Below are 27,805 nucleotides of genomic sequence, written 5' to 3' on the forward strand. Positions count from 1 at the left end.
AGGCTCCAAGCCTACTTCAGTCTGGGCTAATTATGAGCAAATGGCGACAAAGGATCACGCCTCTAGTTCTAACCGCAACATCTGCCTGGACTGTGAGGGACTGTCACATGCACCTTCACCTCAAAGAGTAGCCTGCATTGTCACAAAGGTTTTAAGATCGGATGTCACTAAGAGCAAAGCATGCAAGTCCACATGACAGTTGTCTGGCAAAAATAAATACACACACACACAAAAATAAAATTCTTAACATCCTTTATTCATAGATAATTGAAATTGTGATCTCTTGACACAAATCATTTTGTCCAAAAATATTAAGGAGTGTCAAATTCTCAGACAACTGGAATGCGTGTCATCATGTCAAAGTGGTTTATTGTAACATGGTAGGAAATGAGTATTCAGCACCATTGTTTTGACCATTTGTCTCTTATATAAACTGAGGTGTTTTGTCATTCTGCCTGCTAGAAAAATAGCAATTTCTTAACGGAATAAATGCACTGTGAGGGACCTTTGCCCTCAGGAGTTTACGTTTCTTTTGAGATTTGGAGCTTATGAACTGCTGTGACCTTTTACAAAGTGTGTTTATCAAAGAGGTACTCTCCCATAGCACCGTGTGGCTCCGATGCAATCATGCGGGTTAAGCTTCCCTGATAATCTCCCAGCTTTTTGATGGTGTCATGGCTGTCGGCGATAAAGTGCTGCTCGAGGAAGTCACAGAACTAGAAGAGAAATGAAGACAGCTTTGTTAATCCCGGAGAGAAATGGACCTGTATACAGGCTGGGGGGGAGGGGGGCAGAGGTCAAGTGCAGACTTACATGTGGATCGGTGTGACCGTCAGCCCTGCGGTGCACATCAAGGATGCACGTGTTTAGGGTCTTCTGGTAGTCCAGAGAAAAGGTCATTGCATCCAGACCACCTCTCCAATCCTCTCGGCTTGGTTTCTAGTAAAGTGTATGTACATGGGTGGAAATTTCATCTTTAATTGCATAGAGATGCTTCCACGCCTGCTTCTCAAATAAATTTAAGACAAACTGCACATTTACCGCGATAGTCTGGAGCAAAACTCTCCCTCCTCTCACGTTCTGATATTCCAGCAGCTTCTCGGCCTGGTCTCTCTCTTTAACTGATCGCTCCAAGAAAAACCTGGAGAAGTTTGGCAAGGCGACATCGTCCCTGTCAAAATACATCCCCTGGAGAAACCAAAGAAATGCAAAATTATTCAGTTCGTTTTAGGAAAAACGAGGAAGCTGGCCAGTCTTACCAGAGCAAGGTAGGTGTAAGAGGCATTGAGAAAGATGTTGGAGAGTTTGTTGATGTCAGCCTCTGTCTCTGCATGGAGGTTTTGTTTTACGCCGCCCTGCATTTCTACAGTGCAGATATATGTTGTTAGTTTCATAAAAAAAAGAAAAAAAAAAAAAGAAGCATTCAGCCACTCAAAACATTCCACCACGCAAGCTAACAAGGCCAACAAACGCGTATGTCCCTTTAAAGTTACTCAATCACCAGCTCACACTCGTTTGCAAGTCATTTTTTGTGTGTTAAACGACCTCGGTGAGATTAGCCAATAGCTGTTGTCACCAAAGGTTCCGAAATAAACCGAGATAAAAGTGGATTGGAGCCTTTTGACGTTACAGGCGTACAGTGATCCACAGTTGGCAGCTTTTTTCTGCGGTTACTGTCTAAATAAGACATGCTCTCGATTTAGGTTGGTAGAATTTACAAATGAACCATGTTGTGGTCAGTTTGCTAAAGTATGACAAACCAGACGTGGCCGACTATCTCACCACAACAACAGATGCTTCCCAATTTGAATCTTCGTATCATCTAATCCAAGCGTGCGCGCAGGAAACAAGCATTTTTACATTAAACCATTTTCGTTTGTTACTTACTTGGTCTGTGAATGCAACGTCGCACCACTTTATCAGCGCTGCAGAAAGCTTTATCTTTGTTAGCAGACCAAACAAACTCCTCCTCCGGCTAATGTTAGCCAGCTAGCTGCCGAGTGCTCTCTGAATGGGAGACTGCCACCTAGTGTGTGGAGGGGGGGGCACTTCAGTAAATGTCGGAGTACAACCCACCGAATATCACCTGAGTATACAATGCAAACTTTAGGGCAACTGTCTCATGATGCATGTTGTCTTATCTGTTTCATATACATATATAACATATATATCAGAAATGGCCCATTTCCTTAAGGCTTTATACACAGATGTACACAGGTGTACCCCTCAGTATATCAGTATTCACTAATAAAGGTTTTTGCCTGCAGGGTGAGGTTTTCTGTAATTGTACAGGTGTGTTATGGCAAATGGGATTGTGAATCAATTTTTCTTGAAATTTGTTGCCTATGCATGCATCTATGCACATTTACTACGCTAAAGTTTTCTGGCTCAAAAAGATAAAGTTATGTTCAGTATTGGGAGGGTTTTGATAACGTGTCATAAAATTTAATGATATGGGGAAAAGGAAAGTCGAGCAATGTCACTTCTCTTTCATATTTCTCATCTGATTCTCGGCAAGACCGCATAATGTTTTCTTTTAAAGCAGCATCTTTATTGGATGTTGCCATGTATTTAAAAAGTGGGATGAATCCATTTGAGGAAACTGGAGGAACCTCTGCAGGCAATATCATTTCAATAAATGCATTTTGAACAAAGCCAATGTGCCGACTATAAACCAACTAGTAACTCCTGTTGTATTTGCTCTCACATACATGTAATTACCAGTGACAGACAATAGTGAGAAGTGTCCAGATCACCAATACAACGCAGTGCAAAAGAGCCACAGTGACGATAATAAGGAAGTAACAGGCGGAGCATAGGTCACTGTGGTTGTATAAACCTTTGTAGGAGAAGCAGCTGTTCACTTACCGATATTAGAGGGCACCAGAGGTTAGAGGAGGAGGACACAGTTAAGGATTAAAAGTCAACAACTTGGGTATAGCGAGGATATTGAATATTGGACTGTTTCAGCCTTTGCAAGACTCTTTTTTTTGCCAGATTAAGTGAAGTTGGTAACTGTTGCACCTTCATGTTGGTAAATGTTTGGACTTGAGCAAATTCAAATGAAGCTACTCTGTTTTGAAACCCGATCAAATTGCTTGATGCTGCTCGTCTTGATTATGCTGAAATGGGTAAGTTTTGCTTTTCTACTTTTACCAAAAATGTTTAGTATTAACCTAAAGCCACAGTTATGACTGAAAGCCTGTCGGTGTTTCACTAACAGGTATGTTCTGAAACCATAAGAACTTGTGCAACCCCCTGCACCAAAGAAAATGGAGTTTTGAAAAGGATAGACATTTACTTTTGACAGAATCTGTCTTTTCTCACTTCCTCTTTTTCTCTCTAAAGGGAAAATTAAGTAACAACGAAAACTACCAAGAGAGCTGTACCTTGAGCATTTGTTACACGTTGCATTCTTTGTACATTGCACATTAACATCAAGGGACACAAGCAAAAATAACTTGGGATTATGACTTGTAAATTGTTGATAAGAGATAAATTACATCTTAGATGTCCTGCACAGATAACAGCGTGCACGCCGTGTTGCTTTCTGCTACATTACAGTTGTAGTTTTTGCAGTTATTTTAAATGGCTTAGAATTTTGCACTGTCAGATGAAACTTTACAGGATGAGATAATCTCTTTGGCAATCATTTTTATATGGTTTTAGGATTTCAGTGATTGTAGCAGTGAAACATCACCAACTGCAGTGTCGCCAACCACGCAGCTGACAACCTATTTGACCACGAAATTAAGTGAGTATGGATGCCTAATGCTACCACAGTTCACATACTTTACATTTAATTTAGGCGTATCTATTCTGACTATTTCTTGCTCATCAAAGTGTACTTTGAATTTTCATTGGTCGAGTCTTCCTCTCAGAACTGGGTGGCAACCCCGTCATTTTGTCTACTCAGGTCTTGAAAATGTTAAGAACGTGCAGGTTTCGGCTGCGGATGTCAGCATAACTCTGATGTGGGAAAAGGTTCAGAACATCTCCACATACATCGTGCGCTACTTCCACAACAGTAGTAAAGAAGTCAATGTCAACTGCACTGAGGGGGCATCGATCACTCATGAGATATCTGGCCTTACTCCTGGCACAAAATACAATTTCACCATCATCACCGTGCGTGAAGAGTCCAAAAGCACTGGATACACAGTTAAAGCTGTCACAAGTAAGCAGGACTGGATCACTTTCAAGATTTCCTCTTTGTCACCACAAAGCTCTGATCTGTTGGTTATTGTTTTGAATTGTAGGGCCCCTTAATCCAGAGGAGCTGAAGGCAGTTACACAGAATGAGACCAGCATCACTCTGCAGTGGAGGAAAGTGAGCAACATCTACAGCTACATCCTCGTCTACAATGAAACAAACGTCACTGTTTCTGCGTCAGACGAGGAGAAAGTGATAAAAGAAATCGATGGTCTGACCAGTGCGACCAGATACAGCTTCAGACTCTTTGCTGTGTTTGAAAATGTCATGAGCAGTGGGATCAGCTTCTCCGCAGCCACGGGTGAGATGTGTTGCTCCTGCTATAAATGTACAAGACAAAAAGCTGTGCGATAACCAGAGAAACCAAAGTGTTCAACCCAATGTTCGAACAAAAATGTACAACACTCCTGAAATAGATGGATCACACTCTGTTAAGATGGTGAAACGCATCTTTCCTATGTTTTTACTGCTCCCATGCGTGTGTATGCACACACCTAAGAGAGTGTGGGTTTAGTTGAAGTGTGTGTGTGTGTATTGTTGGTGAGCCAAACCAATGCTGACATTATAATTGTGTTTTCTTTTTTGAAACGGTTGTCCCAGAAGTTCATTAGGAAAACAACTTTTAGATTTTCTTGCAGTTGTTTTATACCGATTTCTTAATCAGAACGGTCTTTTCTCACATCTGTCCAACCTGCTGCAGCTCCGCCAAATGTTGAAGACGTCCAGCTCATCAACCAGACTGAGACCAGCATCACTCTGCAGTGGAGGAAAGTGAACAACATCTACAGCTACATCCTCTTCTACAATGAAACAAACGTCACTGTTTCTGCATCAGACGAGGAGAAAGTGATAAAAGAAATCGATGGTCTGACCAGTGCGACCAGATACAGCTTCAGACTCTTTGCTGTGTTTGAAAATGTCACGAGCAGTGGGATCAGCTTCTCTGCAGCCACGGGTGAGATTTGTTGTTCCTGCTATAAATGTACAAGAAAAAAAAAGCTGTGCGAAAACCAGAGAAACCAAAGTGTTCAACCCAATGTTCGAACAAAAAAGTACAACAATCCTGAAATAGATGGATCACACTCTGTTAAGATGGTGAAACACATCTTTCCTATGTTTTTACTGCTCCCATGCGTGTGTATGCACACACCTGAGAGAGTGTGGGTTTAGTTGAAGTGTGTGTGTGTGTATTGTTGGTGAGCCAAACCAATGCTGACATTATAATTGTGTTTTCTTTTTTGAAACGGTTGTCCCAGAAGTTCATTAGGAAAACAACTTTTAGATTTTCTTGCAGTTGTTTTATACCGATTTCTTCGCTCTTAGTGACATCTGATCTTAAATCAAAACGGTCTTTTCTCACAACTGTCCAACCTGCTGCAGCTCCGCCAAATGTTGAAGACTTCCAGCGCATCAACCAGAATGAGACCAGCATCACTCTGCAGTGGAGGAAAGTGAACAACCTCTGCAGCTACCTCCTCGTCTACAATGAAACAAACGTCACTGTTTCTGCGTCAGACGAGGAGAAAGTGATAACAGACATCAATGGTCTGACCAGTGCGACCAGATACAGCTTCAGACTCTTCACTGTGTTTGAAAATGTCACGAGCAGTGGGATCAGCCTCTCCGCAGCCACGGGTAATTTCATAATTGTCTTTTAAAGAGCACCAGGGTGCAGCTCTTTCGCAACATTGGCCAAAATAAACAGATTTTCATGTTGTTTTAGCGCCCCGTAACTCCAACTGGTTCAAATCAATTTCCCAAAATGAGAGCAGTATAACTCTGCAGTGGGAAAAGGTGGATGGCATCCTGGACTACAGACTGGTGTTCAGCAGAGAGCAGATCAATGTTTCTGCTAATGTGAGCCAGGAACAAGTGACACACGTGGTCTCCGGACTCACAAACGGAACCAAATACAGTTTCAGCGTCTTTGCTGTGTTCGAAAATATCCAGAGCAGTGGAACTGAGCTCACTGCAGCCACAGGTGAGTTATCGTCCACCTTATGTTGACCTATCAGACAAAGAGCTTAAGCAGTTACAGATAAAGAGATTCTCTTCCTTCATCAGTTCCTTTAACGTTGGCTGCAGTCAGGGTGACTGAGCGCACAGTGAGCAGTGTCACCCTGGAGTGGAACGTGGATGTGGGGAAAAAATGGATCTACATCCTCCACTTTAATGGGAAAAATATCACATTAAACACTACTACGAACAATGTTTTGAGTTCCACGCTGTCATCTCTCCAGCCTGGAACAGAATACACGTTCAGTGTGGTCACAAAGTTCTTTGAGCTCCACAGCAAAGCCTACGAAGGCTTCACTGTAACAGGTAAGGAAGCACTCCTTCCTGTTTCAATCTGCTCTGGTAACACACCCAGACCAGTAAAATAAAACCTTGTCTGCTGTTATTTCCTCACTTTCTGCAGCCATCGACTGTTCCGCGGTGAACTGGCATGTTACCGACTCCTCCATCCAGGGAGAGGTTGGAGGCTTGTTTTCAAATGCAACAGCGGCTAATAAATCAGAAACTCATGTCAGCCCTGGAGGAAGTAACGTGTCATTTACTGGCCTTTACCCTGGTGCCACCTACAGAATCACTCTGATGTATGAGAAAAACTCTTACTTCTTTCACCAGTGTACCCATAACCTGACAATCAGTGAGTAAAAATCTTTCCCCATTTTCACATTTAAAAAATAAATGATTGATGATGATTACTGTCTGTGACTGGGCTGTAAATGGTCTCGTGGTTTGAAGTTCCTCCAGTTTTAAGCGGGCACTGTGAACACTGGGGAGGTGGCTACTCTGTCCAGATTGTGTGGAATAAGCCTCCCGGCGTGTGGACCGCCGTGGAGGTGAACGTGTCAGGGCGGACCCTCCGGACGGGGGAGCAGTATGTCACGGTATCTGGCTTCCAACCTGCCACAGCATACCAGGTGTCTTTAGCTGCTCTTTCTGGCGCCGTGAGACGTCCGGAACCATTCGTGTTCCTATGTCACACCGATCCACGAGGCGAGTCACGCTATAGCTTAGTCTGCTTCACCCAGCCAGACAGTGTTCGTCTGGACTGACTGAAAGGCAGGTGTGATGTGAAGACTGACGCTTGTTGTGTATTTGATTCCATCTGGCAGGGGTCATCGCAGGCTCGGTGATCGCTGTGCTCATCATTGGTGTCCTGCTCTGCATCGCTGCCTTTGTGTATTACAAGAGACCCGATATTATCAGGTTGGTTCTGCCTCTGTGGCTGACGTACCCTCCACAAGTGTGCTCATGTGGTTTGTTCTTTTCCACAGCAGGAGAAAGTTCTACAGCGGTGCCGCCGAACAGTTGAATACAAAGCCGAAGTGAGTCCTTTCTTATGTATCTTGTTAACAACGCAGTGTCACATCCTCTATGATGCATCACGAGTTGAGCCCTTTTGTGTGTTTCAGGGCTATTTCTGCTGTGAAGTTTGCTGCCCACTTCCACAGACTGAGTGAGAACGAGTACATGGGTTTCAGTGAGGAATATGAGGTGCAGAGGAACAAAGTTGCTGTTTGTTTTCCCTCTCTAACTGCCCTAAAAGTCCTGTTTTCATCACCTTGTTCTTCAACCTGTCCTGCAGAATCTCAGCCCAGTCGGCAGAGATCAGACGCAAAAGGTCGCTCTTTTACCTGAGAACAAATCCAAGAACCGTTTCGTCAATATACTGCCATGTAAGCCCCCGGCCTCTGCCAGGAGTTCCACAGACCCAGACAATGATGCACAGATCGATTGATGGTTCCAGCCTACTGGTCCACTTCTTTTCATCCTGTGTTTTTTCCCCCCTCCTCTTAGACGATTGGTGTCGGGTAAAGCTGTCAAAATCAAGTCCCACTGCCTCAGACTACATCAATGCAAGTTACATGCCAGTAGGTATTAATAATCAAGAAACTTGAATGTAAAACCATAAAAAAGGAAGGCTGGAATCCCTCACTATCTGAGGTGCTGAGCCCTACGTGCTTTGTACATAGATGTCAATCTGCCTTCGAAATGTCAAATTCCTGTGTAAATTCCATTCCAAATAACCATTTTGTGACATACTTTAGGTGATTTACTCACCAAATTAATACCTATCCATTCTTTCACCTGCTTCCAGGGCTACAACAGCAAAAGAGAGTACATTGCTACTCAGGGTCCTCTGTCATCTACTCTCAATGATTTCTGGCAAATGGTGTGGGAACAAAGAGTGAATGGCATCGTCATGGTAACCAACTGCACTGAAAAAGGGCGGGTGAGTCCACCTGCAATATTCACGATTGCACAATGCAGTTTCCTGATCAGCTATCATTAATCTATATTGCAGCCACAGTTGTTAAGTTGTTAAAATGCCAATAAAGCCAGGGCAGGAACAGGAGTGCCGGGGCATCTAATCTATCATGTTCTCTTTTTCTAGGCTAAATGTGAAGAATACTGGCCTCCGTTCAGTAAGCCATGCCTGTATGGAGAGCTGCTGGTCACCACAACATCTGAGCAGGAGGAGTCCAACTGGACTCTGAGAGAATTCACAGTGAAACATGTAGGACGGCTCGTTTCAATGCCCGAAGACACAGACAAAACATGACAGCAAAACAAGTTTAATGACTGTGTGTTCACAGAGAGACACCTGTGAGGAGTGCAGAGTCAAGCATTTTCACTTCACAGTCTGGCCTGACCACGGAGTCCCCCTGAACACAGAGATTCTGATCCAGTTCAGAGGACTGGTGAGACAGCACATAGAGAGACAAGCGTCATCAGCGCCAACTGTGGTTCACTGCAGGTAGACCATCAGCTGGATCCAGACTCCACGCTTACCTTTAGACACAGCTGATGATGACCTGCACACTAACCAGACTTTTGCCTTGTCCTGCATCCCAGCGCCGGAGTAGGGAGGACCGGCACTATCATCGCCCTGGATGTGCTTCTTCAACAGCTCCAGAACCAAAAAGCAGTAGGAATTAATGACTTTGTGCACAGGATGAGACTGCATCGAACAAACATGGTTCAGACGGAGGTAAACCTAATTACCTGGAGTTTTCCCATTCACTTTCACACATCTGCCTAAACAGCACAAATCCCAAGGTGTAAATACTAACAGTTAATCCTTAAAAGCTCATTTTTGAAGCATGGTTTCGTGTCACTTACAAATTTATTTAAGTTCATAATACTGACACTTAATTTGCATTATACCTCAGACCTGTGGACATTTAAATGGTGTAATTTAATGTTTCGTAAACTTTAACCTGGCGGCCCCACTTAGAGAGAGGAAATCTCACTAAAACAAACTTTATTTCTTTTTCTTTTTAGTCCCAGTATATTTTTCTGCACCAGTGCATCATGGACTGTCTGCCGAGCGATAAGAAGACTGAAGAAAGCATGTATGCTAATGCAGATATTATATATGTCAATGCCACTGCTCTGAAAGAGCTTCATTCAAATGCATAATGCCAAGAATTTTAGTCCTGTAATGACTTGCACCTGATGAAAAATGAACTCTAAAATTGATGTTTTATGAACTGTAAATGCACTGTTATGTTGTATTGTATAGAATATATGAACAGCTGATTATTTACGTGCATTTTGTGTTTTAATGTCTGCTATCATCTTTTTGGTAATAAGAAAATAAGATCTCCATGTACAAGAAATAAAATGTTATTTATTTTAAAAAAGAGTGTGTAAACAAAAACGTAAAAGCCGACAGGTCAGCAACGTCCTAATTTAATCAGTGTGCATGTGTCACAAGTCTTTAGGCGTGTCTTTAGTCTGTGCGTCCTCCATCCTGGAGACAGGGATGTCTTTAGTCTGTGCGTCCTCCATCCTGGAGACAGGGATGTCTTTAGTCTGTGCGTCCTCCATGCTGGAGACAGGGATGTCTTTAGTCTGTGCGTCCTCCATCCTGGAGACAGGGATGTCTTTAGTCTGTGCGTCCTCCATGCTGGAGACAGGGATGTCTTTAGTCTGTGCGTCCTCCATGCTGGAGACAGGGATGTCTTTAGTCTGTGCATCCTCCATGCTGGAGACAGGGATGTCTTTAGTCTGTGGGTCCTCCATGCTGGAGACAGGGATGTCTTTAGTCTGTGGGTCCTCCATGCTGGAGACAGGGATGTCTTTAGTCTGTGGGTCCTCCACACTGGAGACAGGGATGTCTTTAGTCTGTGCATCCTCCACACTGGAGACAGGGATGTCTTTAGTCTGTGCGTCCTCCATGCTGGAGACAGGGATGTCTTTAGTCTGTGCGTCATCCAAGCTGGACACTGGACTGTTTCTACGCCGTGGGTGCTTGATGCCAAACCCAACAGAAAATTTCCTGTTAATCAGTTCCTCTCTGGCTTTTAATGCCTCAGGGTTGATCTTCGTGGGCACTGTATACTCCATGTCTGGCTGCCCGTGCTCAGTTTTCACAACTGAAGGAGGCAGAGGGACCGAGAACTTCTTAGCAATGTTGTGGAGGACACAGCAAGCCTTGATAATGTTAGACTTTTTGTCCAAAGACCCTTTTTGTGCAAAACCAAGGTTGACCAGACACCTAAAACGTGTCTTTATGTGGCCGAGTGTTGTTTGCATGACACTGTAGAGTTTTGCATGAGCCTCATTGTAACGTATGTCCTTTTCATTTGAAGGGTCTTGTACGGGAGTCAAAACATGTTTGCTCAAGTGGTACCCATTTCCACCTACAAGGAAGACAAAAATCACAAAAATACATAGCATCTTAGTATATATTTAATTTAATCTATTTATTCATTGTGAACTGCCACCTAATCCGAGTCACAGAGCCTGATTCAATCCATCCCAGCACTCAGGGCGAGACAGACTTACCAATAACCCAGTATGGTCCGTGCAGCTCCTTCTCCAGTTCTCGTCCTTTGAAAGATGACTCCCACATCTCCTGCTCCGATGTGCTCCCAACACAACATTTTTCCACACTCAGTAGGTTGCCATCCAAGTCACATATGAGCTGACTCACGACCGATGGGAACCCCGAAGCGCTGACGAACGACTTGAACGCATCCTTTTCCTTTAGAGAGACCTGGACCTCAAAGTGGGCTGGGGCGAGAACGCCCAACACGTTAGGGATCCCGCAGATTTTCTCTGTCTTTGAGGCCACGCTGGCTCTGGCGCCTTGTAATAACGGGAACGAGATGAACTGATCCGACATCCCGGCGATGACTCCGGACACGGCGCTTATGATTGCAGGGCAGTCGGTCTCGAATCGCCTTGTTCTCTGCAGGGTGTCTCCGGAGATGCTGCCGTGCGCGTAATAGTTCAGCGCCAGCGGGAGCATAACGTCCAACGACAGCGCGAATTTCTTGAGGGTGCATTTCTTCATGCGGACGAGGACGGCGTCTCTGATGAAATGCAGACATGGTTTGGTCAGGTGGAAAGTCTCCTGCAAAGCGTCATCGTCAAACTCGTCAAAACAACTCAGAGCTCCGCCGCCCTCTTCATCGGATTCGAGCAGCTCTTCCTGGACTGCGAGCCACACCGGCAGAGCGAACGCCATTATTTTATAACTGCGATACGGCTGAATTATAATAAAAAGCAATCCAAATCACTCATCTCACAAACTATGCATTATTTTTGAGTCTTCTTCTTCTTACGGTTTCTCAGGCGGGCAGAGGGCTCGTTATCGCCACCCAGCGGCCAACGTCAGAGATTACAACTGGATTAAGTCTTGATGCTAGAAGTAAAATGCTGTGTGTTTGTGTTGAACCTTTGTGAATTTATATACTTTTTGACATCCATTTAACTGCATCTGAAACAGATATCTATATTCACATATAGTAAAATGTAATAGCATTGTCTTTTTCAAATGCATCATGATTTTATTAAATAGTTTTATTTAAAATTTTAAGGATTAGAAAACCATAATAATCTAGTGCATCTTCAACCTCATAGTCCTTTGTCCATGAAAAAATAAAACATTACTCTATTTGGTAGGCCAAATGTAAAAAAAATGACCCCACAATTATCCCCATTATTTGTTTTTCCACTTTGGCTGCAGCTACAGTCACTTTGTCATTGTTTGGGAGACATAAAGAACAATTTGTTGGTCTCACTGATGGAGACGTCTTTCAGTCTTGGTATTCCCCCTGTTTCACAAGTACTTGTCCTTTGACCTCGAGCATATGTATCTGTAAGAAAGAGGAGCCATTTAATACCTTGTAAAATCTGGAAATCTCCTTTATATTTGACTTATAAACTGTTATGACAAAGGCAGATCAATCAAGGCAGATTTCTTAGCAACAGACCCACCCGTGATGTTGTCCACAGAGTCGAGTGGGGCTGTATTGCTCATGTTCACTCCAAATAGCATCAAAAGAGAAATAGTGAGACCAACCAGCAGATAGACTGGCACTGCTAGTGCCCAATATCTACACAAAGAGATCAAACATCTTTATATGCAGTACCTGTTCATTTCCTGAGATGCACTGTTTCATGAACAATTCACAAAAACAACTTATTTAGCAATTTTAATAACAATGTGTACTGACTTTTGCGGCCAATAAGTGAGTCCAACTGAATAAAGCCACTCCTCTGGTGTGAATGCCCATAGACAATATAAAACTGCAAAAAAAAAAAAAAGGAAAATCTTACATCAGTGTAAACATGCAAGAATAAATCAAAAAGATTTCATTCATGTTTTTTCATACCGACGCACGATTCTATGCATACTTTGTTTTAAACCTATATGACGGTCTATGTAGCTTCAAAATGTAACAGCTGATAAACAATATTATACTTACAGAAGCCAAACTGTGATCCAAGATAAAGAACAAAGCCATAAATCGCCCTTTCGGGCAGAGGAGAGGGGCTAGTTTCCACCATGATCTGACAACCCAAACTACAATATTTGAACCTATGTTAGAGCAGTTAGCAACAGGATAGTTAACGTTCAGATCGTCTCCTTTTATATATGGATATGTGATCAGATTACTTTATTTCTCAAGAACGGACATATTCATCCAGTATATAACTCCTAAAAATGTATAATACCCCCTGCTTTAAACCACAGCTGCTTGTAGTTGTCGCACTACTAAACATTGTAATGGATTAGCTGCGCAACATTGTGTCCGGTATGATAATACCTCCGATGTTAAACTAGCTGTAGTCCCTTGTTTGGAATTACGGGAGAGAAAAGTGACATTGAAAATGTCTATTCACCATGGTTATACCAACTTATTTTGTTGGACTAAATCGCGTAAATTAATTTAATTATGTTTGTACAATGATACAAGAGAAGTGTACACTTATTTTTTATGTTGCTTCCGGAAATATTTAACGGGTGCACACACCGGAAATACATTATCCAGCGTGGTCTCGAACCCCCCTGAAGTGTATTAGAGTTTCTGAGACTTTATTATGTCAAATTCTTTTTGTCGCTTTGTTACATGCTTGGAGTCTGGAAGAATATCTTTTTTCCTTAGCGAAATCCACATTTGACCTACGTAAGCTTATCCAAATTGATCCAACCAATGACGAAGTCCTGAGTGACCAGCGTGGCTTAAGACAGGGGTAACAGATGCACATATTCAAATAATCATTAGTGTTCATAATGTCGAAGATAAATACGAAGAGCAATTACGCCGTGAATGCACAACAACCGAACTCTCCGAAGGTCAGCACCGCGAAGATGAAAAAGAAAGAGTGGATGACAAATAAGTATAGGAAGAAAAAAATCCTTCCCAAGGAAAAAGAAAAGCCCAAACCATTAAAAACTCTACTACCAACAGATTCTCAACAGTTTTCTGCCAATTGGAAGGCATTGCAAGAGGTATGTCAGTACAATACCAATGAAGTCTCTTGCTTTGAGCTGCAATAGTACTGTGCTACAAATGTAATGTGCGACATTAATATGTTCTTTCCCAAATTTCCTCAGATGTTAAAGGTCCATCAGGTCGAGAAGAAGCAAACTGTTTTACCAAAGCATCATAATGGCTCTCTTCCAGTTGTAAAGGTTAAAGAAGATGCGTCTAAAAGTCTTTCAAAGAAAACAAAGACAGGTCTTACGCAGAAAGGTGCTGGGACTCAAGTGAAGGGTAAAACGGTGTCCCCCACTGGTGGTCCTCGGGACTCTCACTCGAAGGTTCCCAATGCATCAGATAAAAGACATTCTACTGTCCCAAAAAAGAGATGGCACAGTGGAGAGTCCAACTATGAGCCAAAATTCAAGATGAAAAAGACGGTGGTTGAAAAAGAAAAACTTACAGAGTAAGTGAATGGTCATAATGACAACCTGTGCTAAGGTTTAGGTTAACAGCAGATGTTTGCTGAATGTATCCTTCACCCTAGATATCCTTAATCCTGTGCTTTTTCCAGAGATGACCTTTGGTTTGATGATGTCGACCCTGATGACATTGAGGCAGCAATTGGTGCAGAGGCAGCAGAGATGATGAGGAAGAAGCAGGGTATTAAGAAGGACGACAAGAACCCAGAGACTGCCTTGGTCAAGGAGAAAGCATTTGATGGGTGAGTGACTGCGATGACACTGCATCCAGTCGGTGCTCCTTAGTCCTGCATCAGGAGAGTGAAATGAAAGGCACATTGTTTCAAAAACTCCCCAATTATTAATAATTAATATGAACCCTATCTTTGACCAGTTTGATGCAGATTCACTTTGACATTTGGACTTTCTGTCTTCACGGGCAGTAGATAATCATCCTGACATTGTAGTATAGCAGGGAGAGTTGTTTGGCCTTATATTTCTTCCACTTGTCATGGCAGGCTGTTCTGTCAGTGCATATTTATAGATTGAAGCTTAGAAGAAAAAACTGTCATTTTTCAACACCTCCTTAGCCTCACCAGAGTGGTGGCCATAGACTGTGAGATGGTGGGAGTGGGACCCGATGGAGAGGACAGCATTTTGGCTCGAGTGTCTCTTGTGAACCAGTTTGGCAAATGCATCTATGATAAACATGTGAAACCCACTGAGAAAGTGACAGACTACAGAACTGCCGTCAGTGGCATTCGACCAAAGGACATAAAAAATGGTGAGTTATGATGACCATATAAAGGAGAAACCAAAACAATGTTGTAATTATTTCCATTTAATAGATGAGACACACTGTTAAAAACTTCTCATTCACAGGAGAGGAGGTGAAGATTGTGCAGAGGGAGGTCGCTGAGATACTCAAAGGCCGAATAGTGGTTGGACACGCCATACACAATGACTTAAAGGTAATGTGAATGAAGCAAAGAGAGACATTTTTGAAAATAAGTATGAAAACATCATGTCCTCTTTCAGATTTTACTGCTGGATCATCCTAAAAAGAAAATCAGGGACACTCAGAAGTATAAACCCTTTAGGAAAACAGTAAAGGTACTTTATAAGCATATTTGATATGAAAAATGACAGACATTATATAATGGTTTTTCTTTGCTTTATTCTCATTTAGTCTAGTCGTCCCTCGCTGAAACTCCTCTGTAGAGAAATACTCAACGTAAAAGTCCAACAGGGCGAACATTCGTCTGTGAGTCTTCTATGCACCAGATCATCTGTCACGCCGTCACTGCTTGTTCTGTGATGGTGGTAAACAAATCTCCCCTCTGTCTCTGTCAGGTCCAAGATGCGCAGGCTACCATGAGGCTGTACACGATGGTGAAAAAACAGTGGGAAGCAGAGATTAAAGCAAAAAAGAGCAAAGGCTCAGAAGAGACTAATGAAAGAAGACCCCGGTGTCCTGTGAGCAAGGGCAGGAAGTCCACGGGAAAATGAAATGAAAGCTTCTGGAGTGAAAAGGTCGTTATGGATCAGAGCAGCACCAATTGAGACAAAGATTGCGGTGTTTGATTTTGCACGACAACATTTTTTTTAAAAGAAGGGGCCATTAGACGAACCTGTCGATGCTCACAGGTGCAGCCAGGTTTGATCCGCACAAATACTTTTGGTGATATCGCTAAAGTTGGCCTACAAAGACGGGTATCTTAAAATGTAAAAAAAGAATCTGTTTATATCGAACCCTTTAACCATTTTCTCTCTCAGCAGTTATCAGTGTATCATGCTGCTCTTAACTGTTGTGAACATGAGATGCCTGATTTCTTTTATATGGAGTGTTTAATGTGACCCCAGGTTGTGTTGCTCAGAATCGGATTTCAGTAAATGATGCGTTCATGTCTTTGTTCTCTTTAAACTTGTAATCTTTTCATTCGAATTTAATTTTTTGAAAATTAAATATATATATATTCCTATTTTGTTAATCTAATGGCCATGTCACGTTTTTGTGACCTAAATAACAGGGGTGTCCTCCAGCCGTTGATTGTCCCCACTCAGGTTTTCCTCACACATTTGGGTTGTAGTGGCTCATTTTCTTAAGAGTACCCCAGTGTGCTGTACCGCCCCGCCTGATGGATGGGCTGTGGCAATGATGAAACCTTGCTCAGGAGAATACGGAGGTCTAAGCGGATGTCTTAAGTTATGGAGTACATCCAAACTGGAGCTACTGAATCCCTACCTGTTTCCCAGAAAGGACAAAAAAGACATTGGCACTTCATTCTACAATACTTCAGGCCTGTTTTTGGTAACTCGTGTAGGTAAAGAAATGCATTTTTCACCCGACGTACCAACTATTTGCCATTATGACACCTAGAAGCTGTTGCACAGTTTGTCTTGTCTTTCTAAAATGACACTGGCCTCATTTAAGACTCACAGTATGTGAAGGCCTCCATCGCTATAAATGTAAATGCAGGAGTAGCTTCATTTACTGAACGGTTACAACAGCTTTATGAAGGTTTGGACACTCATTTGATTATGTAATAGAGCACCATGTCTCCCGCTTTCATGTAAAATATATAAAGGATTTTTATCTTCTCTGTTCAGAGTAAAAAAAGCTCCTGAAAATTTAAAAAGATCCATCCATCCCTCCTCTTATATTTAAATTTATGTACCTGCCTTTAACTGGATCTCATACAGGAAGAATCTTGTTGGCGCCTCTAACATAAATGAATAATAGATGCTAAAGAAACCATTTAAGGGTTGACTCATGCAGCTAAAGCGTGGTTTATGAGGAGGAAGTCTAGTTTCAAACATGCTGAATTTGCAGCTATTTAGGACTGCTTAATTCATTCAATTGTTACAGTACGTGGACACCACTGGCCACAGATTAGCCTCAGACAATTTGGAATTTTTTTTCTTTAGAAATGCATGAACCCTAAGCAGAAGTGTTGCAGATGTAAGCTGTACTTCAGTCTTCTCTAGTTTTTCTTTATTTCACTGGACAGTCCCGCCTCCTGTTGCCTGTATGATTTTTTAAAAAAGCAAAATAAAAAGTTATGAAGAGATTTTATCTAGGTTTTCAGAAAATGTTCATAATCTGAATGACAGAAAAGATTGTTAGATTTTGGTGATGTTCTGGATGCTGGAGGGACCTTTGATCAAAGATCAAAGCCAAAAGGTTTTCATTATAATAAAGGAACCTATTATGTTTGTATGTAACCTACTCTGTTTGTGTGCTTTTTTCTAGTATGTTGATGCAACAAAACATCCTTCAGTGTCTTTCTAAATGATTTTGAGGTCTGCATTATTATTTGTGGAAATACATTTTTGATTACAGAAATTAATTTTTAACAACACAAATGATGAAACACAGCTGAAACACAAAGCTGGTAACGTTCCAGCAGGACTGCACCAACAATCACATCTCAGGATGGCTTTGGAAGCATTAACGTTGTTGCCAGCGTGGCACTTTCATAATTCAATAACTTGGAGCTTGCAGTCCTCTATACTCTGCTTTGAAAGTGATTAGAGTCAATGTTGACGTTTGTTGTCTTAAAGCTACACTGTCACGACACTGTGCCTCTCTGCACCCTCTGTGGTGTTTAGGTTGCAAAGCAAAGGCAATTTTCTGTCCTGGGCCAGCTGTCTTCCTGAATGTACAGTACAGTGCATGCAACAAATCTGAAGTTTCATCATCGGTTTAGCGTTTTTCATCCCAGTCTGCAGACACTGTTTTCAATTAGAGACAGATTCCATCAATACAGATTATTGATCAACCAGCTTCTCATTGTCAGTCTTGCTCAAGGCCAGTAGATCAAGCTTTGTGTTCAGTCAGTCAAGCTCCAACACAGGGAAATCGGATATATTTGTGGTGTATGCATTATTAAAATTCTAACCCTAAACTGCCCCCCAAGTAATAACATTCACTGGAGAGGTCAAGTCAATAAAATACAGACATCGTTGTCATGCGTTTCCCCGTGTCAAGCATTTGAGAACGCCCTGGTTACTGGGTGGTGTTTGTTCGGGTCTTGCTGCTTCCTTCTGCTTGAGCTACCGTGGGCTGCAGCCTGTGCAGGCTGATGCTCACCCTCAGAATGAACCACGTTTGATTGGGAAGACACCCAATCCACTTGTTTTTGATGACTCATCTGTGCTGTTGCCGACTGTGAGTCACCTGAAGTTAATGAATCCTAACCTCGACGAGAGCTCAACGACGAGCTTTTTGGGTGTTGTTAGACTAATATATAGTTTGTCTCTCAAGGGAAGCTCTGATACACCAGACAGATGTTCAGTGAAGTCATCAGATCCTCTGGTTACTCGTTACCTCGGTTCCATCCAAGCACAAGGATCTAGAGGGGAATGTTTCAGGATAGTAAAAATTATCATATCTTTTCTATTGAAGTGAGATATTTAGATCTGGCCCTGTCCGGATAGATTCATTACACATTCATTTTTAGGTTTTATACATGCTTGCATGGAGCCATGTCAATCACTCTTGATTGCAGACCATAATATTTTAACAGCAATGGGATGAATGAACAGGGAAATTTGGACAGACATGAAGATTCTCAGGGGATGAATCATCACTTTGGTGATTCACTGACTTCCAATGACAAAAGCTGCAACAAAGCTGTTAAATGTCCTGACAATTATTGAAAGAACTTCAGTATCTTGCTGGTAATCCAGGGAGAGGGGCCCGTGGTTGGAGTGGAACATTAAAAGAAATAACAACATTTAGTGATAAAGTGAAGTTTTTTTTTTCATCAACAAGGTACAAGTGGGGGGGCACATGATTAAAGAGTTAGAAATCTTGACATGTGTTTTCAGCCTCAATTCTAACAGGATATCATCGGGATATCAAGACTTTTAGACACCTGATGGACATACAGATAATACCGTAATATACTTGATTATTGCTCAGAGTCACCCTGAATAATAACTGTGGTGTCATTTTTAAGAAAAGCTTTTTTAGTCATCTTTTTGCATTTAACTTGGCTACGCCTTGCTTATATTTTCCGAGTCTTATTTATCAATATCTGCTGGCACTTTGCTGTACAAGATGCAGGAGAACATCTTGTGGTCAAAGAAAAATGCTGAAGGCATGCATATGATGTAAGCAGCGGCCTTTTGCCCTTTTACCACTGTTGTAATTTTTATGAGGCGTCTTTTATTGAGTCTCCTGTCCATAAGTGCATCAGCAGAATTACACATTAATGTGGAAGTAACAAATAAGAGGTCACTCTTTAGCTTTAAGATGCATGGGTGTGTCTGTGTGTGTGTGTGTGTGTGTGTGTGTGTGTGTGTGTGTGGGGGGGGGGGGGGTAATAATGAACGCCATCACCATTATTTTAAGCACTTATAAACTCGTTCCAACATCAGTTATTAAAATTATAACAATGGCATTCTTCATTCTTATTTGCTCACGCCATATAACCCACCTGCTCGACCATGTGACTGATGCTAGCCAATGGAGTCTAGGATGGGAACCTGTAGACAAAATGGTGTTTGTGCGTCTGCCCAGCCCCAGCACCGCGGTCTTGTGTTCGCAGCCTGGACTGTAAGTGGGAAAGAGAGAAGGAAATAACCAGACAAAAAAAATCTCCATTGAACGTATACTTGTATTTATTTATTTTACTATTTACCAAGTTCAGCAGCCGCAGAAGCAATAAATTAGCCTGTGTATTCACAGGGGTCCTCCCACTCCTCTGTCTTGTTCTCTAATCCGCCCACATGTATCGTCTGAGGGAAAAAAATAGTGCAGAAGGTGACGCTCCTCCAAAGGAACAGAGAGGCTCAGAGAGGGAAAAGGTGTCTCCGTCAGGCTGCATCTTCATTGAAACATTTGGAGGGGGGAGGCAGAGGAGCTGAATGGTAGCTGCACCCTGGAAACGTAGAGACACTGTTACAAGACTGGCAATTCTTTTTTGGCAATAACAAAGAGGTGGGAGAGGGGCTCTGAAATCGAGGGGAAATAGAAAAAAAAAGCCAGTTTTCAGAAGGACTTCATTTCATCCGAAAGACTCATCCCTCCTCATCATCAGCATGACCATAAAGCTTTAAGTAACACTCGGCAATAACGGTGCCAAAACGTGATTTTCGCCAACAGTCGCGCGCAATCCTGTTTTCATTTATTAGAGTCGGTGGGAGAAATTAAAGATCAACCGATGCCTCCGAGAAACTGGATATTATTTGAGATCATAAGAAAGAGCGATCTAGCAGAGAAAACTACATTTTGATTGATCTTTTAAGCTTGATGTGCGTGTTTCTGCGCGCACACGAAACGAACCCGAACCAAAAGCAAGTGAGTATTAACCGTGTCTGTGTACATGTCTGTATATTGGTGGCTTTATTCTGCGTTTATCCGTCTCTTAAGAGAGCGTTTGCTGGCAAAACAATACCGAAAAGGGAAGAGCTGACAGCGTCTAGCGACCTACATTCAACAAGTATCGTTTTATCATCATTTACTACCACTATTGTCCTCTAGTCAGGTATTTGATCAATATCTGGACGAACAGAAATGTCTGAAAATTGAAATCGTGAATCTCTATAATACGTTCTTATGTATATTTAACTGCTACAACGCAGGAAACTGTACTTTGTTATAATCAGAAATTATTTATCCTTAGAGGTGACGCCTTAAAGAAATGTATTTTGTATTATTACTAACATCTCCCATCACACAAATGGAGGGTGTTTCCCCATCTACACCTAGATCACAGCAGTTTCATGCCTCAGAGGGGAATGTGCGTGTGTATTCATTCCTCTTGGCATCATTTTCTGTCTGTCTGCATGTGGAACTGGCTCATGGATGTCGTGCATTTATCTGCATGCATTTGTTTTACTGGCATGTGCGTCCAGCGTGTGTGTGTGTGTGTCTCTGTGTGTGTACGTGTATGTGTGTGTTTCTACGGCAGTGTGGCGACATCGGGTAAGTGTCAAGGCCTGAAATGGAGGTTTGATAAAGGGACGGGGACAGGGACATGGCAGGAGGGTGAGAGGGCTTGCACACAAACGTAGGGAAGAAGGAGGAGGTGTGCGCTCGAAGGTGCAGAGGACGCAGAGCGGGCGGCATGTGGACGCACCGCCAGCCGATCCACAAAGTCTATTGGGGCAGTTTAATGTCTAGACACAGTCTTCCCCCCTCCAGCCCCCTCACCACCCCAACACCAAGTTGCTCCATCTGCATTCCGCTGCATTACACACAAAGTCTCTAGTTTTCTAACGCCCCTTCCTTCACTCTCAGGCTCATGCCTCGCTTTCTCTGCCAACTGGCTCCAACGTGTTCTTCTCCCAGTGGGAACTCTGTCTCTCTCTTCCTCCATTTGCTCTCTCTCTCTTCCCCCCCCCCCCCCAGTCCTGCATTATAAATCTACAGCCGATGCTATTTATAGAGTGAGGGTAACCCAGAAAAGACCCCTTTGATTTTGAACACCACCCCCTCCCACACACACTCACACAAAAGGGGAAAACGCACCAAAGACGGTGGAAGCTGTCGGCTAATGTGACTGCTCGTGAAGGTGCTCCAGAAACGAGGGTGCTGCTCTTAAAGCCACAACATGGGGGAATAAATCTATTTTGAGGCTGTGATTGAATCACACATCTGTCGCGTCGCTTTGTGTGTGTTCTTGCCTCTGACCCTCTCTTCCTGTCTCCCTTTGGCCCCGATGCTGTCCCTCTCTCGTCCCATCGTCGCACCAGATTCTGTCAGGTTACAGTTGCTGCTTTCCATCGAGCTGATCTTCTCTTTCTTTTTGCGTCCTCGTGTGCTGTGAATGCTTGACCTTGAGACTCACTCCCACCTCCTTTCATTTTAATCGCCTCTTTTCTTCTATTCTCACAACTCATCATACTTTTCCCACACTGAAATCCGATCATCCTTCCTTCCCAGCTCTTTAGGGTCTAATCTGTAAATCTGTACGCTCTCTTTTTTCCGTCTAATCTTTTGCTAGTTCACAGGTCATGAATCAGTGCCTTCATCACTCCTTTGCTGGCTCATAGGTCCTAATCCATACCGGAAGGGCAGCATTATTAATTAGGGAAAGAAGATTTAAAAGACCTGAGGGATCATCTGTAACAGCCAGATATTAAAGTGGAATACTGTGGAATATTAGCTCAGATTTATCCAAGTCCAAAAATCCCCTAACCTCTTCTTCCACCGCTCCCTTCACCATATAATATCAACCAAAAACATGGATCCTCTGAGAGCAGAGAGGAATTTAAGGTGAAACCTGAATTCTCGAAACTCTGTAACAAGCTTCTTTCTGCTCTTCTGCTATGCTGAAAATGGCCTTATGTTTTAATCATCCCCACTCAGCTGAAAGGAGAAAACCTGGAGTATATGCATATTTTATCCCTCAACCTCTCATCTAAAAAAAAACTAACCAAAAACGAATTTAGGCTGAAAGTGTCATGTTAAGAGAGCAGCAGTAGCAGCAGTAGCTTCTAGCATCATGCTGGTGTGGTGGTAGGGGGTGTGATTGACCAATATGCACAAAGGCTCAAGAGCCCCGTGGGGGTGTTGCTGCTGCAGTATGTGTGGATTGGTCAGGCCCCGAGGATCTCTGCGCTGGTGTTGCTGAGTAGAGGAGCTGCCTTTTACACTTATTCTCTGTTTTCTTAATTGATTGGCTGCTGAATTCATATTTTGGATATGACCTGCTGTTGAGGTTTGTGGAGAAAAGAACCCCCCCCCCCCCCACCCCTCCCCTCCTTGAGCAGGTTTGGCACCGCGGAGAATTTGGGGCAATTGTGTATCCTCATTATGCTTCCTTGCATAAGCGTCTTGGTTTTTTCCCTTCTCCATCCATTCATGGTATTTATATCGTGTTCATTCACATTCATACGTCACCTGCTTCGAATGCTTCATCTCCCACACAGCTGATCAGGGATCTTCTGCCCCGGCAGGGTTGCATTTTAAGGCACAATGACATTTTGTGGCAGGAGGGGACACTGTGTGCTGTGACACCGCACTAAAAGGGGAGGCGACCGCAGTGCTGCCACCGTGCTGCAGTACCTCACTTTCTCCTGCTGGTGTCTCCTCAGCACTGGGGAGTGTGCGATGGAGGATAAGGGAGAGATTAGGGAGAAGAGGAGGGAGGGAGGCGATATGGGTGGAACAGCATGAAGCCTTGTGGTTATATCCTTTGATGAGGTGCAGGGTGGGGAAAAAAATGACTGCATACCAATTACACATACGTAATTCGTACTGTCTCCCTCCTTCTATCTCTCTCACACGTGTGCAAACACGCATCGTGCACGTTCCTGCAAAACCCACCTTCTCCCCAAAGGTACAAATTCCACTCAGCTCAACCATATGTTTGCTTTACATCACCATATTTGTTTTTTTCCCGACACTCTCTCCTCCATCGTGACTGATTCGATCAACACACTTGCACACGCAGCTGTCCAGATGGTCTCTTTCTTCTTCCCCATCTTTCAATTTTCCTCTTTCCCCCCCAACTACCTTCCTCCTCTCACCCCCTTTTTTTCGTTCTCCCCTGCGATTGGTAAAGGTTTTTGCTTTTTTTTTTAAATTTTTTTTTTAGCCAACAGCTCAGTCTGTTCCGCATAGTCAGCAGTCCAAATTCCTCCTTCGTTTTTTCCCTTCTCTAGTGTTCGTGCTCCTCCCCTCCCCCTGGTTACCGCTGCTGGTACCTCACATTCAATGCATCCCATAATCCCGCGTTCCCTCCCCCTCTTGCTGCAGTGTTTCTGCTAATATATATTAGCGTCAGTGCAGCCTTCGTGCACTAGCTGTGTGCACGCCATCTCTCTCTCGTCAGCCCACTGCAGAAATGAATAAACCCCATTTCTGCTCATTTCTTTGTTTGTTTGTTGCAGCCAGGTGTGTGTGCGTGTGTCTCGCATCACACTCCTCTTCTTGTTTTTTTCCCCTCCACTTGTGTGCAGTGTTGAGGCAGTGGTAGCAGGGTGGCGCAGGACATGGTGGCCATGGCAGGAAATGCTAGAGCAGAGAGACCGATGGGTGGTGACGCTGTAAGGGACATTTGTTCCCCCTATTGCCTGCCCTGCTCCTGTTCAGCACTATTTTTCAGACTCCACTCCATGAACACCCCCATTTTCCACTACCACTGAATCTTCCTCCATTTTACACCTGATCCTCACCGGCTGGAGCCTCTATTTCTCTTGTGGTGACTACAATTGTGCGCCTTTTGGTTGCTTTAGATTTGTTCAAACTTCTGTTTATATGGAAAAAAAAGAAACTACCCAACACAACCTGAGTCATTTAGATTCCATATCTGGTCTTTTCTTTAGTGTGTTTGTCTTAACACTTTGGTGTGGTGGACTTAATCTTAATGATTAAAACTTTGAATACTTCTTAAGTTTGTTTTTTGAATCAATATCCTTGCCACACGAGAAAGGGAACAAAAAGGCATTTAACCGCTGTTACAGACACATGAAATATTCAGCACATTGCCAATGAGACACAGCTAGTAGAGAAGTATAGAAAGAGAAAATGCTGGGTTAGAAAGTGAGGATGTATCCTAAGTTTGGAGAATGACAGAGAGTCATAGAGAGTCACAGAGAGAGAGAGCGAGAGAGAGAGAGAGAGAGAGAGAGCTGTCCATGGTGCTGAAGCACGCTCAACAAAAGTCAAGCAGACTGGCTTATCACGCTTCTGTTACATGTTGGATGGTGCAGAGCAATCTTACTTTATTTTTAGTTTTTATTTGCAGAGATTCAGTCTTTTCTGGAATTCACTGCTATAAAGCACACACATGTTTCCTCTTCATGCTATAGTTAGGTGTAATGTGTTTTAAACTCTGGCAGCATACCCATGCATTTGGTCTAAATTGATCTTACCTGAGTGGTGTGTTTTTCCAGCATCAGCATCGTGGAAAACAAATGGAAAGATCTGTTTGGGAAAAGTGAGAATACGTTTCACTATACAATGGCTTTCTTTATAAAAAGTGCATATGGCAAAACAAAGATGTGTGGAAAAAGCAAGAATACAGTGTCCTACATGACTGTAAACTAAAGTATGAGGAGGAGGAGGCAAGAGAGTTCACCTAAAGAGAGATGGAAAGAGAGGGAAGGCTTCTTTGGTGAAGGAAGGAAGATGAGTAAACGAGTGGAGAAACTCGTTGATGTAAAATGCAGTGGGGAGGAAGAGGGGAGGTGCTGGGGGGGGGCAGGGGTGGGGGGTGATGAGTTACTGGATAGGAATAAGACCAGTTTGGGAAAAGAGGAAGAAGAGGAAGAAATAAAACCCCGATTCTACCTTTTCAATGAAATCTGACTCCTTTATGCGCAGTGTGAGAGAAAGTGAGTAAAAGAGAACGGGAGAGAGAGAGAGAGAGAAAGAGAGAGAGAGAAAGAGAGAGAAAGAGAGAGAGAGAAAGAGAGGGAGCTGACGGGAGAGGAGGGGGAGGATAGTGGTGCATTTCTTTGAATAGGGGAGAAGGTTAACAACATAGATACGGCGCCTCTATAGGATCGGCTGTGGGCGCGTGCCTCAACACAGCTCGCGGGCGAATTATTTGACCTCGCATGCGGGGGGGGTTCTTGATTCTTACTGCAGCAGAATCCATTCACATTTGTAGTGCACGCTTGTTTCCGACCCCCTGTTTCTCCGTATCGCGCGAGCCGCTGCATCCGCTTCACTCTGCTCCCCCCCCCTCCCCCCACACCCCTCCCCCCCTTTTCGCCCCATTTGGTTTTCTCATTGTTCTGTCCTTTTTGATCTCGGAGAAAAAAAAAGCGATTTACGACAGCCCCTCGCCATTGGCAGATGATGCACTGACATAACTGTGCATGTCGCACAGCGAGAGTTTGATGTTCGTGTGTGTGTGCGTGCGTGTGTGTTTGTGTGTGTGAGTGATAGGGGTTGGGTGGGGGGCACCTAGCCTGATTGAAGAGATCTAGTACGGGCGCTGCATTCTCGAGAGACAATTAACACACTCGGGGCTGCGACACCTTACGTCAGAAAGAAAGGTGTGTGCGTGTGCGCGCGGGCGTGTGCGTCCGTAAGCAGAGAAATGGAACCCCGGGTTCGCCCCGTCTTACAGGCATTTCATCCGCCCGTTGGAGAGACGCGCGCACGCGCGTGGTTGGGGTGGGGAGACACTCAAGTGTCAGTGTGGTCTAATTAGGGAGAGGATTTGACTGATCACTGGCTTGAGCGTCATCCGGATCAATTTGGAGGTTGTCAACCTGAACGGTAGTTGGAACAGTGGTTCCGCAGAGGGAATAAAGAGATCCGGGACCTCCAGAGACTGGGGCTATTTCCTCATCACCGACTCCTACATGTGACCGCTGTTTCTGTGTATGTGGCAGCCAAGTTAAACACAACTTTGCCATCGCTCATGTTCACGCCAGATCCTCCTCCTCCTTCTTCTCCCTCTCCCCACTCACTCACCCATGCAGCGCAAGGTCATTTTACCGTCCTCCCATTAACCGAGTCTCCAATAAATAATTGCAATGGCAACTGCCATCAGCGTGTGTTTCTTATTGTGTAATGCAACGTTGATATTCTCTGTCTAGTTCTCCCTTCTGCTAAATTTTCTGCCCTTTTTTCTCTCCCCGCAGACTCCTCAGACTCCTCCCTCCTCCTCCCTTCGGTTTTCTCTCATCCTCTCCCTCCCCCCGGTCCTCTATGCTCAGTTCGGTGTGTGTATCCTCTTTTAAAGGGCGCAAGGGTGGGAACAAGTCGTCCAACAAAGCATGTTACAGCGCAGACATGACTTGTCCGTCGGAAAGCGACAAAATTGTTATAAACTGCGGGGGGGTGCGGCATGAGACCTACCGGAGCACCCTGAAAACGTTGCCTGGTACCCGTTTATCGTGGCTCACCGAGCCGGATGCGTTCAGCAACTTCGACTACGACCCCAAATTAGACGAGTTCTTCTTCGACCGTCACCCGTCAGTGTTTTCCTTCATCCTCAACTATTACCGCACCGGGAAGTTGCATTGTCCCAACGATGTGTGCGGCCCCCTATTCGAAGAGGAGCTGGCCTTCTGGGGCATCGATGAGACGGACGTGGAGGCGTGTTGCTGGATGAATTACCGGCAGCACCGAGATGCGGAGGAGGCGCTGGACAGCTTTGAGACTCCAGAACCGGACGCACCGGACGACGACCCGGCGCTCGGCGGTGCGGATGGGGACTTGAAAAGACTGTGCATGCAGGAGGACGCCAGGAAAGCAGGCTGGTGGAAAACCTGGCAGCCGAGAATATGGGCACTCTTTGAAGACCCTTATTCCTCCAAATATGCCCGGGTGAGTCTCTCGTCTCTCCTCGAGGGACCAACTTATTTTTGTACTGTTGCATGGGTCTGAATAGACTGCCGGAGTTATAATAAGTTGTCAAAACTTTGTTTTAATGTCGTGTTCATATTCCTGATCACGGTCCGTGCCGATGCACCTGTCCCGCATA

The 27,805-nt window shown here is 43.8% G+C and overlaps 6 protein-coding genes and 1 long non-coding RNA gene across 23 annotated transcripts in view; 3 read left to right on the top strand and 4 right to left on the bottom strand.

The window, feature by feature from the left end:
* Window positions 1–235: 235 nt before the first annotated feature.
* zgc:56095 (Ferritin, lower subunit-like) lies at window positions 236–2,038 on the bottom strand. 2 transcript variants are annotated; one of them, XM_057029671.1, is made up of 5 exons: window positions 1,888–2,038; window positions 1,260–1,363; window positions 1,042–1,188; window positions 814–939; window positions 236–716 (listed from the first exon to the last, which is right to left on the bottom strand). In XM_057029671.1, the coding sequence occupies exons 2-5, from the start codon at window positions 1,359–1,361 to the stop codon at window positions 567–569; spliced, it is 525 nt and encodes a 174-aa protein (XP_056885651.1). In that variant the 5' UTR covers window positions 1,362–1,363; window positions 1,888–2,038; the 3' UTR covers window positions 236–566. The 2 variants fall into 2 exon arrangements, with proteins under 2 accessions (XP_056885651.1, XP_056885641.1); XM_057029661.1 differs by having other exon boundaries at window positions 1,783–1,922.
* Window positions 2,039–2,818: 780 nt separating this feature from the next.
* On the top strand, window positions 2,819–9,779 carry LOC130523713 (receptor-type tyrosine-protein phosphatase H-like). Of its 4 annotated transcripts, none has more exons than XM_057029204.1 (20): window positions 2,819–3,131; window positions 3,670–3,754; window positions 3,882–4,177; window positions 4,260–4,514; window positions 4,914–5,168; window positions 5,594–5,848; window positions 5,937–6,194; window positions 6,278–6,535; window positions 6,633–6,863; window positions 6,962–7,216; window positions 7,336–7,429; window positions 7,498–7,548; window positions 7,636–7,717; window positions 7,809–7,899; window positions 8,021–8,094; window positions 8,322–8,456; window positions 8,619–8,741; window positions 8,821–8,981; window positions 9,080–9,215; window positions 9,509–9,779. In XM_057029204.1, the coding sequence occupies exons 3-20, from the start codon at window positions 3,973–3,975 to the stop codon at window positions 9,644–9,646; spliced, it is 3,057 nt and encodes a 1,018-aa protein (XP_056885184.1). In that variant the 5' UTR covers window positions 2,819–3,131; window positions 3,670–3,754; window positions 3,882–3,972; the 3' UTR covers window positions 9,647–9,779. The 4 variants fall into 4 exon arrangements, with proteins under 4 accessions (XP_056885184.1, XP_056885173.1, XP_056885165.1 ...); XM_057029193.1 differs by having other exon boundaries at window positions 3,917–4,177; window positions 7,001–7,216; XM_057029185.1 differs by having other exon boundaries at window positions 2,820–3,131; window positions 3,917–4,177.
* Window positions 9,780–9,837: 58 nt separating this feature from the next.
* Window positions 9,838–11,867, bottom strand: si:dkey-197c15.6 (putative nuclease HARBI1). The gene is made up of 2 exons (XM_057029481.1): window positions 11,018–11,867; window positions 9,838–10,872 (listed from the first exon to the last, which is right to left on the bottom strand). Exons 1-2 carry the CDS (start codon window positions 11,700–11,702, stop codon window positions 9,938–9,940), a joined length of 1,620 nt encoding a protein of 539 aa, XP_056885461.1. The 5' UTR covers window positions 11,703–11,867; the 3' UTR covers window positions 9,838–9,937.
* Window positions 11,868–11,998: 131 nt separating this feature from the next.
* pigp (phosphatidylinositol glycan anchor biosynthesis, class P) lies at window positions 11,999–13,281 on the bottom strand. Of its 2 annotated transcripts, XM_057029694.1 has the most exons (5): window positions 12,946–13,281; window positions 12,694–12,766; window positions 12,455–12,573; window positions 12,199–12,333; window positions 11,999–12,136 (listed from the first exon to the last, which is right to left on the bottom strand). In XM_057029694.1, the coding sequence occupies exons 1-4, from the start codon at window positions 13,025–13,027 to the stop codon at window positions 12,218–12,220; spliced, it is 390 nt and encodes a 129-aa protein (XP_056885674.1). In that variant the 5' UTR covers window positions 13,028–13,281; the 3' UTR covers window positions 11,999–12,136; window positions 12,199–12,217. The 2 variants fall into 2 exon arrangements, with proteins under 2 accessions (XP_056885674.1, XP_056885664.1); XM_057029684.1 differs by having other exon boundaries at window positions 11,999–12,333; window positions 12,946–13,280.
* Window positions 13,282–13,494: 213 nt separating this feature from the next.
* On the top strand, window positions 13,495–17,630 carry rexo4 (REX4 homolog, 3'-5' exonuclease). The gene is made up of 8 exons (XM_057029551.1): window positions 13,495–13,973; window positions 14,079–14,410; window positions 14,519–14,668; window positions 14,996–15,189; window positions 15,288–15,376; window positions 15,444–15,518; window positions 15,595–15,669; window positions 15,759–17,630. Exons 1-8 carry the CDS (start codon window positions 13,755–13,757, stop codon window positions 15,912–15,914), a joined length of 1,290 nt encoding a protein of 429 aa, XP_056885531.1. The 5' UTR covers window positions 13,495–13,754; the 3' UTR covers window positions 15,915–17,630.
* On the bottom strand, window positions 15,231–25,553 carry LOC130524025 (uncharacterized). 3 transcript variants are annotated; one of them, XR_008950060.1, is made up of 5 exons: window positions 25,442–25,553; window positions 25,236–25,287; window positions 20,054–20,150; window positions 19,850–19,966; window positions 15,231–15,785 (listed from the first exon to the last, which is right to left on the bottom strand). It is a non-coding gene; the product is annotated as an uncharacterized LOC130524025 (long non-coding RNA). The 3 variants fall into 3 exon arrangements; XR_008950059.1 differs by having other exon boundaries at window positions 25,236–25,480; XR_008950058.1 differs by lacking the exons at window positions 25,236–25,287; window positions 25,442–25,553 and having other exon boundaries at window positions 20,054–20,192.
* The window catches only part of kcnc3b (potassium voltage-gated channel, Shaw-related subfamily, member 3b), a 37,848-nt gene continuing 30,293 nt past the window's right edge, over window positions 20,251–27,805 (top strand). For 3 of the 10 annotated variants that reach the window (XM_057029431.1, XM_057029424.1, XM_057029438.1), the window contains exons 1-2: window positions 20,254–20,712; window positions 26,961–27,648. In XM_057029431.1, the coding sequence (XP_056885411.1) occupies window positions 27,028–27,648 (621 nt within the window). In that variant the 5' untranslated portion in view covers window positions 20,254–20,712; window positions 26,961–27,027. Of the gene's footprint in view, window positions 20,713–26,960; window positions 27,649–27,805 lie in introns of all 10 variants that reach the window. The other 7 variants (XM_057029465.1, XM_057029414.1, XM_057029405.1 and 4 more) reach the window with 6 other exon arrangements.

This window comes from Takifugu flavidus, chromosome 1 (assembly GCF_003711565.1).
Source record: "Takifugu flavidus isolate HTHZ2018 chromosome 1, ASM371156v2, whole genome shotgun sequence".
NCBI classification, from domain to species: domain Eukaryota; kingdom Metazoa; phylum Chordata; class Actinopteri; order Tetraodontiformes; family Tetraodontidae; genus Takifugu; species Takifugu flavidus.